This window comes from Rhinoderma darwinii, chromosome 5 (genome assembly GCF_050947455.1).
Source record: "Rhinoderma darwinii isolate aRhiDar2 chromosome 5, aRhiDar2.hap1, whole genome shotgun sequence".
Lineage (NCBI taxonomy): Eukaryota > Metazoa > Chordata > Amphibia > Anura > Rhinodermatidae > Rhinoderma > Rhinoderma darwinii.
Window position 1 is genome coordinate 265,595,893 of NC_134691.1, and position 11,087 is coordinate 265,606,979.

General features: G+C 38.6%; 1 protein-coding gene across 1 annotated transcript in view; it reads left to right on the top strand.

Moving 5' to 3' along the window:
• TMC2 (transmembrane channel like 2) overlaps positions 1 to 9,687 on the top strand; it is a 189,441-nt gene extending 179,754 nt beyond the window's left edge. The window contains exons 17-20 of the mRNA XM_075828240.1: positions 54 to 179; positions 5,328 to 5,406; positions 5,706 to 5,829; positions 7,552 to 9,687. Of these exons, the coding sequence (XP_075684355.1) occupies positions 54 to 179; positions 5,328 to 5,406; positions 5,706 to 5,829; positions 7,552 to 7,757 (535 nt within the window). The 3' untranslated portion in view covers positions 7,758 to 9,687. The remainder of the gene's footprint in view (positions 1 to 53; positions 180 to 5,327; positions 5,407 to 5,705; positions 5,830 to 7,551) is intronic.
• Positions 9,688 to 11,087: the final 1,400 nt, after the last annotated feature.

The window sequence follows — 11,087 nt, forward strand, 5'->3', positions numbered from 1 at the left end:
TTATAGGAATTGATTATGACTTTATATGTAAAGTAACACTTTTTTGCTCCTAGTGGAAAAAAGAGAATGTTTGATGTTATCCAGGAAACAATGGAAACTGACTTCCCACCATTTGTTGCCAAAATTCTCAGTTCTATAGCAAATCCTGGATTAATCATACCAGCTATTCTCCTTATGATGTAAGCACTGTTTTGTTTACAACCTTAGCAATGATAAAACCTTTTGTGACAGGATTATATTGATGAACTATATCAGCTTTAAAACTATGACATCGAGTAAGAGTGTTTTAATAAAAAAATCCTTATTGCTTTATTAGTTTACCTATAGCCATTTATATGTTAATTTGATCCTCCATGTCCACTAAACTGACAGGTTACCATCACTGTGCTTCTGCATTTAGCATCAATAATATGTGATTTTTCATATTATATATACATGGTTAGCAATAACTTCAACTAAATTCTAAGGCATCATGCACACTTCCGTCGGCCGTTGAACGGCCGTTATCGACGGTCCCGTCACACACGGGCTGCACACGGATGGCTTCCGTGTGCAGCCCGTTGTTTCACAGACCAAATTCAATGAGAAGGCAGAGACTGTTCCGTCAAAAACGGGTAGGAGTAGGACCTGCCCTACTTTTGACGGAACGGTTGCACGGTTCTGTTAAAACAACAGAAGTGTGCATTGCCCCATTGAAATGAATGGGTTCAGGGTGCTAGCCTTGACAACAACGGATTGCACCCAGAAGGAAAAAACTGAAGTGGGCATGGGGCCTAACCCTCAAATAACAAAGATTCTTGAGTGTGAAAGCTAAATATTATTTTATTATACTCAACTATTGTAAACACCACTTTTTAAATAAAACTATATAAATTAGTCCCACACTAACTACTAGGCTAAATAGTGAATTCATTTATGTAGACTGCTAAAACTTAGTTGTGTGTTTTCCTATTTGGCTGCAATTTCAGGAGGAAAAGACTAAGAAGGTCCCCAAAGAATGTGCTATAAAAGCAATACATATATAGGTCTCAAGAATAATCTTACTGTATCTCTGGTCATTGTATACTAAACATACTAGGCATAAAAAATTCAGTAAAACAGGGGGTGGGGGAGTGTTCTGGACGCGGAGCCTCAAGGGCGCTTAGAGAGGGAGTTCCACACTGCTATATTTAATCCATTATCATCATCCTCCTTTTCCTTTTGCCCAAATTGCCATTTAACATTATATTCCCACCCCACGGGAACCACTAGACAGTTTGAACCCAATATTCGGCAGATTGGACTATTTTTTAATTTGGCGCATGGACATCCGCGTGTCTGCATCTCTCCATTGAGCATCTGCCACGTTCTGCCACATTCATCCTAGAACATATCATCCAGTTACCCTAAATCTCTGTGGCCAAGTCTGAGATTTGCAACCACGGCCTAAATTTGTAGCAGCTGCTGTGACCGTAGCTGGTGACAACACAGACTTTATCTAGGGACGCTATGGTACACCACCTACAACACAACACAACACAACACCATGTGACAAATTATTTTGCCTAAATCTCAATCGTTCTTAAGTCTGCCCAGCCCTGCCTAACACTACTGCTCTACCTGACTCTAAACTCATACAAAGCAAACTGGGCGTTGAAATAAACTCTGAACAAGTCTATAACTCTTAAGTTACTACTAAAGAACTGTTAACATGAGGGGTAGCAGAACACGTGTACAGGTAGAAATCTCTGCTCTACAGTTTTGCAACTGGCCTACAAACTTTGTCACCATCCAGGTTTAAAAAGGCTGAAACCGCAACCTATACTGCAGGGGTAGATACCAAAACCCACGCACTGATTATAGTGATGTTGCACCCTGCTGAACTTGTGTGGGCCCTTAGTGGCATGGATCTAATCTCCTATACTAGGAGGAACGCTTCCCATGCTAATAATGATCCTCTAAATATTCTTCTCCTTATCTACAGGCACTAGGCCTGTGGCTCATATCCTGTCTCCATGTACTTGGATTAAGTAGACCAGTGATAGCCCCATCAAAGCAATCTAAAATAACTGACAAGCTTGACAAATCTTCTGCTGGTGTGTCTGGGCCCCACAGAGCACGGCCTGCTGAAGCTTCTACTATTCCTTCTTCAACATCTACTGATTTGCCTGCTGAACCGTCAATGCTGGATGTTCTGAAAGCCATTACTGAATGTCGTAATGTGCTCACAGAAAAAATAGACGCTCTCCAAACAGATTTTCATCTTTGGGAAGATGTTCATAATCTCAGAGAAAGAACCAATAAATCTGAGTTTTGCATCTCTGACTTGGAAGATGCAGTGGCCCTAATTTTGTTCAAAGTTGGCAACCTAGAGTCACATCAGTTTAGATGGCAAGCTCAAATTTACAACATGAAAAATAGTGTGCGGAGATGCATTGTCTGTTTTGTTGGTCTGCCAGGAGTTAAGCGGTCAGACCCTACTGCCTTTTTGGAAGCTTGGCTGAAGACTGTTAATGGCCAGGATGCTTTCTCTCCTATGTTCTGTGTGGACAGTGTGCACTGTAGCCCAATTATGGCTCCTCCACCTGGTGCACCCCCTCGCTCCCTTATACTCAAGTTTCTTAATTTTAAAGATTGTGATAAGCTTCCCGAACTAGTAAGGAAACAAGGCCCTCTAAGACATGATAATCAGGATGTACAAGTCTTTCCTGACTACTCTCTTAAAGTACAAAAGCAAGAACAGAAACTCACGGAAGCTAAAAGACATCTATGGGATAAACAGTTTTCTTATTCCATGGTCTACCCTACAAAACTCAGGCTGGTGCACAAATGTTCTAGTCAAGTCGGAAAACGTATTTTCCTAATTGCAACTAAATGTACTCCATTCCTTTCATTACCGCTATGTCTCCTGAAACTCTTTTGAAACTATTTTAATACATGATGCTTTGCCTTGTACTGCACTATGATGCACATATCTTCCATTTTGGAATGCTAACGATAACTTTACTCTCTCTTTATTACAACTGTGTTCTCTCATGTTCGGGGCACTACTGGAAACCCCTTTAAATTTTTTGCTGCCCATATTATGATTACAATTTTTATGTATGTGCTTCTCTTGGAGTTATATTTACCCCTACAGCACTTATGGAGACGCTAAGACACCTTCAAGGGGTTGCCCAGTTTTTATTAATTTTTTTACTGATTTGTAGAATAGGAAATCATACAGTTTTCTAATATACATGTATTAGAAATTCTGCTCACATACATTTATTGTAGTGATTGAGGCCCCTGTCACAGTAGAATGGTATAGCCCACAGATTAGTCCTGTGTAATGTATCCACAGGCTAACTAAATATGACTAAACATGGCATCAGTCATGCGACACACACACACACACACACACACACACGCACACACACATTGTGTTGGCGCAACATGGGCTATGTGAATAGGACTAAGGCCCAGTTCACACAGAGTTTTTTGCCGCGGGTTTTGCAGCGGAAACCGCGTAGGAGACCATGGCATAAAACGGCCGAATTCACCTCCCATTGATTTCAGGAAAAATAAGCAACATGCCCTTTCTTCAGGCGTTTCCATCTCTGACCTCCCATTGACATCAATGGGAGGCTGAGAAAGCATTTTTCGTGGCGTTTTCTGCCTGCAGTGCTCAATGGCTGCAGCCAAAAAACGCCACAAAAATGCAGCGAAAAACGTAGCAAACGGCAGGCAGGTCAAAATCTGCCTCAAAATTCCAGACAAAATTGCCTGGAACAGGGCCTTAGGGTATGTTCACACTGAATTTTTTGCAGGCAGAAAAATCTGCATCAAAATTCCCTCAGGAATTTTGAGGCACATTTTGCCCTGCCTGCACTTTCTTTGCTTTATTTTTTTTTGTCGTTTTTTTGGGGCGTTTTTCGACTGCGACCATTGATTTCAATGGGAGGTTAGAGACGGAACTGTGGGAAGAAAGAGCATGTTCCACAGAGCGGGAAAAAAATGCCTCTGCCTCTCATTGAAATCAATGAGAAGCAATTTTGGCCAATTTTTAGTGTTGTTTCCGATGCGGTTTGGGCATCAAAAACAGCGCCAAAAGACTCTGTGTGAACATACCCTAATAGTGAAATAATAACAAACAATTGCTTCACTGTGCCTGTATTCACTGTCTCTAGTTGATTTATAAAATAACTGCCTGTCTCTAAGTGATGTTGTGAGTTATTAAAGTTAAAGAGGCTCTGTCACCAGATTATAAATGCCCTATCTCCTACATAATCTGATAGGCGCTGTAAGGTAGATAACATTAGTGGTCTTTATTTTGAAAAAACGATCATTTTTGAGTAAGTTATGAGCAATTTTAGATTTAAGCCAATTCGTTTCTTAATGCCCAACTGGGCGTTTTTTTAAAACTTTTTACCAAGTGGGCGTTGTACAGAGGAGTGTATGACACTGACCAATCAGCGTCATACACTTCTCTTCATTCATGTTTAGCTGGAAAAATAAAAAATGTATGGCTCACAGAATATGAAGACACAAAACAAATGTACTTCTTTGTAAAAGCAGTAAGACATAAAAAGAAAAACTATATAAGTTTGGTATTGCCATAATCGTATTGATCCGCAGAATAAAACTAACATGTAGTTTTTACTGCACGGTGAACGTCGTAAAAACAAAACCCAAAAATTAATTTAGAAATCTATGATCTCAGCCAGAGACCCTCTTATTCAGGTTACATGTTTTCATAACATTTATTATACTCCCTCTTATGTTGGGTGGGTAGAATCCCCCCCCCCCCCCCACTGTCTTATGGCTGTTGGCTATTTTTTACATATGTTTTTGGACTGCCCCATTATTCCTTAAATTTAAGGATGTTATGAAATTTATTGAACAGGAAGTAGTTTTACCTCGAGATAAAATCTACTTTCCCTTCTTTAAATTAACCTATAAGGCTGGTGGTGGCCTTGATAAATTGTCAGCCATGGGTGGCTAACCCACACACTAGCACCTAATGTTCACTTGCTATGTCTCATGAAGCGTTCCCTTGATTATAGGATCCGAATTTATTGGAGTGCCTTCCTCATACTCCCCTGGCAAAATGCTAGAGACTGTAGCATCTCACTGTTTTTATATATTGAAAAGCTGTTTTGAGGTTTTTCATTCTTGTACTATGCTTAATTCTGAATGTATAACTCCTGGTTTTTGTAGTGTTTTTTTTTATTACTAGTATGGGTCATACTCAGGTGCATGATTAGGAACTAATGTATATGCTAATTGTGCTGTATATTTTTTTGTACCTCTGTATGGTCTTAATAAGTTGTTTATTAATGTCTGTACTCCACAAATATGTCTTTCAGATTAGCAATTTATTACCTCAATGCTGTATCAAAAGCCTATCAGCAAGCAAATATAGATTTGAAGAAGAAAATGCAGATGGTAAGCTAATATTTTATGGAATGAAAAATATCCAAAAGGATTTATTTTATTTTAACAAACTGAATGAAGACATCTGAATGCTTTTTTTTCCCTTCCAATTGAGAAACTAGTCGAGCAGTTATTTACACAAGGTCTGTCAAAGTCAATTAGGTTGAAATATTTAGCATCTGCCTAAAATAAATGTAAGGGATTTTTACATGGAGTTTAAAAGAATAGACCAAACCTTCAACAGGAAGTTGAGCTGTAATTATGTTATCTTCTTAATTGCATTGAAATCTAACTGTGATTTTCTTCCCCAGCAAAGGGAAGATGAAAAAAATAAAAGGAATAATAATACACAAGCTAATTCTGTTATGAGAGATCTAGAAGAACTACTTCCTCCAAGTGCAAGAAACGCCCTCAGGCTACAAAATGCTGCAACAGGTATAAAACAAACATTGGGGGACGTTATGTCTACTTGGGGTGTTGGAAGTACATGCTGGTTGCTTAAAATTTAACACAAAATGCAGGCTTGCACTGGTTTCTACGGTAACTTATTTATTGAGTCAAAGGGGTTAACTTACTACAAGGATCGATGGCACTGTGATCGTTCAGCTCCTGTATGTTCTGCTCTGCTTTATTTTAAGGTCTTGACTTGGTCAATCATTTAGAGCCCATTCACACTTCATACACCAATTGTGTCCATAGGCCTACATTCACCCGTCGGATGCTAAAAGAGTGTCCTTTTGACAACTGTAGGACTGGGATACATCGGTACACCTTTTATCTAGCTGCATGGAATAGCATAGTCGACTGCACTATTCCATACCGAGGTGTCCAGTAAAAAGACGTATACCTTGCGGTATACGCTTTTTTGCAATGGAAGACGTATGCAACTGAATGTCGGAGGATTACGTCGTAGGTATTCATTAGGAGTATTTTCTGATGTATAGCTCTGATGCATAGGCCCCTACTGTAATGGACTGACCATGTGGACTCCGAAAAAAGCTGAGTGGAGTCAACAGTTTTGTTAACATTTTTTTCATTGAGTTTTCAAAGCACGGTAACAATGAATTGTGACTAATAAAAGGGTTACAGTTGCGTCACTCAAAGTACAGTTGTATTCCATTGCATATCAAGCGTGAACTATACAGATAAAACCAAGAACAGGCAAAAGAAAAGATATATGTACAGTGGCGTTATGTCTTTCTAGAATGTTCACAGTGGTCGATTCCCCATCAAAAAGACATTGATGGCATATCGTATCATTTCAATTATTGGATTCTTCATTAGCAATCATCAACCTCAGCCATCTCATGTCCTAAAAGTAACAAGTAACTACATTTTAAGTGTAACAGCCTCTTCTAACTTTATATTTAATTATCTTAACCTAAAATTTTACTTAGCATCATAAAATGTACCCATGTTCCAAATCCATATCCAAAATCTCATTGTTTTAAACTTGCTCTTTCAAATCATGTTAATATAATAAGTCTCAAAAAAAATAATTAGTAGCACTGCCACTATTGACCCAAAAACAGTGATGTGTGACAAATTCATTTCAAATAAATGTAAGAGATGCACATGTTCTCATCGCTTACCAAATTTGTATAAAAAAGACAAGAAAATTAGGTGTGGTCATCAAGAAGATGTTAGGCCCCATTTCCTCGACAAAAAGGTGAAAATTGTGCACATTTTGGAACAAATCTACACCTGCTGTGAATAAGTAGAAAATATAATACCATCAATTTTTGAGGGTTCCAATACACTCTCTACAACCCATTGGTCCCTGCGATTGTAGCATTTGCATCATAAATTTGGTAGGTTAGCAAGAATAGGGAGAGAGATGAAAGGGAGGACTGTAGGATCCGACCACACAGGTTTGTTTGTAGTCTGTAACTATAGAGAAACAAAGGTCTTTATAGGCACTGTAATAACAAAACGGTAGATTTTTAATCAAGCCAATTTTCAAATTTGCCTTGTATTTTATTTTAGATGCATTGGAGAATTACAACAAAAAGGTGTGGCAAAGTTATATATTTAGAAAACAGATATTTATACTTTCTAACAAATACAAATTAGATACTCATATATTAAAATGTGTAGAATTTTATATATTTTTTCAAATGTTTTATGCCAACATAGCTATCTCTTTTTTCTCCTAAGAGAGCCAGAATAATGCAGTACATACAAGCATGCATCCAGGGAATGGAGCAACCTTACCAAGCAACACTGCACCAAGAAGAGATGGCTCAATGATGCCAACACCACGCATTGCTGTTACAAGTCCACCTGTGCCAAGACCCATGGGGTCACATATGGGAGGATCACCACGTTTCCCTCATCCTCAGGGCCCAAATCCTATACATTAAATATTCACACATTGTTTTATGGTGGGGCACAAAGCTGCACTCCAACTGCATCAAAGCAACAGAAGAATACATAGCAAAACTATGGGCAATTTTTGCCGCAATCAGCAGTTATGGTTTTTGTTAAAGGGGTTTCCTGTGCTTACGTTCTTTTATACAGCCTTTTTATTCATGAAGAATAGGAGGACTTTTCCAATACATGTTTAAAAAATTATGCCCTCCCTCTCTATCAGGGGCTTAACTAGAAAGGGCTACCAAACTTTTGAATAGGCCCCCGTTGAGCAAGAAGCTTTACCAGCTTCATGTAAAATTTAAGACTGTAATTTAATTATCAGACAAGTCAGAAAAAATAGAGCCCAGACCACAATAAACAGCCTGAGTGGTCTTCTCAGTCCCCTTTACATCCCGGCACCGGAAGATCAGAAGCACAAGCCTCAAGGAAAAAGCCCCCCCCCCAAAAGAAAATATATTGACAGTATAGCTATAAGACAACTTTTAGAGCACATGATAGGCTTATGTTCACTGTCTCAGCATTACTCTGCCCTCGGGAACTACTTTATAATGAAAATCAGCATTGTGGTGCCTGGAACCTGTATCCATAAGTGCATCAGCCCTGCTCCCAAATAATTTGCCCCGTCATAAAAACTAAAGTATGTACAATTTACCTCTCAAAAATACAGTCATGCACTTACCAACTAATACCACTATACAAGGGCCAAATAATAGCTCCACAACATGACCACATGTATCTACTACAAAGACCAATACAACAAATAATACCACCATAAAGTGACACATACACTGGCGCTCTACGAAGTATTATCACAATGTGAATATAGTGCAATGAATACAGTACAATTAAATCCAGTGGCTCATAAGGGACGTCTTCTCTAATTGGAGTAAATTACTTTCCCTATTCTCTCCATCCGGCCCAGACTGCAGTGACAATTTCTCCCAGCCATGACTCTTCGATGCAGAGTTTGCTGCCCAGATATCTAGCTCTTCACTTTTCCTGCAACTGCCTTTAACAGTGTGCTACTGCTGCAAAAATAGTGCCCCATAGCTTAGTTCACCCAAAAATAATATTGGCAAACAGACAGTGCCCCACACACTTCAATAGTCCACACTTTATGTAGCACACAGTTACAGTGCCCCCACACAGTGATGATGCCGGTGTCAGTGGCTCGACGTGGACAGGTGCGATAAAGTCACAGCATCACACCAGCCTGCGCTGACGTCAGGGGTCAATGAGGGAATTGTGGAGCAGGGAGCTGATGGTTCCCTGTTCCACCATTGTATTTAATTGTATTTGATACAATTGAGGGTCGTGCCGGGTGGCTGAAGCCCTCCTGGGACCGTAGGCCCAATGGCAGCCAGTACAGCTGTTATGGCGGTGGTTACACCACTGTTCCTTATGTCACCTACTGTCAATATGTGAAACAGTGGGTTCCTTCGAGTGGGGGGAAAGCATGTACGGACATTGAGCACAACTGCAGTGGGAAAGCTCCTTTATTTTTAAAGATAAAAAAAAAAAGAAAAAAACAGAAAACCCCTTCAATGAAGCAGTTCTAGAAGATAATTTAGAACTGCTTCTACAGAAAATTGTAATCGTGACACCACATGTTTCGCGGAACCCATTTTATATCTTTTTATATTTTCTTTTCACCTTTTATATTTTTTTCTAATGGGGTAAAATCAAACAAATTTCACAAACAGGTGGCTTCAGTTTATGAAAATCACATCAAGTGCTAGAAAATATGTGGTGTGGTTATAAGATGTAAATGTGAATGAGATTTCTACAAATGTAATTCAGAAAATAGAAGAAATAAGCACTTTGGTAATTTCAATACAGTGTGGGTGCCAGCGTATCCAACTTTGATACCGGGTCCAAGTCACACAAAATAGAAGAAAAAGCAGCACTCCAGGAATTTGACTACATGTGATTTATTCACCCATGTAAATAAATACAACATTTCATTCTTCTCACAGGGACTTCCTCAAGTTTAGAAAGTCCCTGTGAGAGGATAAAACGTTGTATTTATCTACATGGGTGAATAAATCACATCACATGTATTCAAATTCCTGGAGTGCTGCAATCTTTTCTTCTATTTTGTACAAATGAAATTCACATTTATGACCACTGGGGTTTTTCACTACAGAAAAACAACAAAAAAAAACTACTTATTTCGTCTTCCAGAGATATTTTTCTAAACAAAAATGTATTTCTTAGACAATTAAATTACGGTATGTACTGCTGCAGATTTACTGTATTTTCAAGGTCCGTATTCTGTTGCAGAAGCTCAGGGTTATATATATATGCACATCTTAAGATGTTATCAAATTAAGTATGCATCAAATGTAGTAATACATAGATTAGTTGCTTATAACATGACGTTAAACCTAAACTTTAAAATATTACTGAATTTATAAAAATGTATGTATTCTTCAGTGTTTACAGTAAAACCAGCAAAATGTAAAGGTGTACTGACTCCAAATGACAAATGTGATTATATTAATTTTTGCAGAATAAATTCTTATCTACGAATACCATATGTTACTGGCAATAGTATTATTATTTTTGTAAGACTACGAGATTATAGTATTCAGAATATTGTCCTGTTTTTCTACTAAAAATTTGCTTATAAGAAAGAAGTAAAGAAGAGACCAGCGCTCCTCTAAGGTGATTACTTTAGGGATATATATTTAGTTCCTAAATTGGAGATCCTCCCATGGTCCGGTAATAAATGATAGAGTATAGATAAAAGAAACTCGTTTCTGGGGCCCTCCTGTGCTGGTATTTGCAGTCAACTTCAAAAGGATAGGTGTTTATTCATGCAATCATATAAAATCGAACACTGTGCAACGCGTTTCAATCTCGTACTGAGATCTTCATCAGGTATCTTTTAAAGTCGACTGAAAGTTTATCTGAATACCTGCACAGGAGTGCCCCAGAAACAAGTTTTTTTTCTATACTCTTCTAAAATTTTAGTATTGGACTTGGTACATGCATAATAAATTGCAAAGGTTGTTTGGCGTTAATGGGTTCTCCCTGAGAGTCAGGCATGGCAGTAGAAGGGGTTACTAAACCACACACTTTACACTATGCTAGTAGTAGTGAAGAATCCAATAGAAAGACTCAGGACTGCACAGCAATAAATACTCCTCTTTAGGGAGTAATGGCTGCCTTTACCCAGTTCTGCTAGGATTAGAACACACTCCAACAGGGAGTAAGCTTAGTGACTGAGGTTAGGCCACCTGTAGGGGAAGTAGAAAAAAGGGCAAGGGCTACCTAGTTTCAGAGTGCCTAATGTCCCTCCTGATGCAAAAATGCAG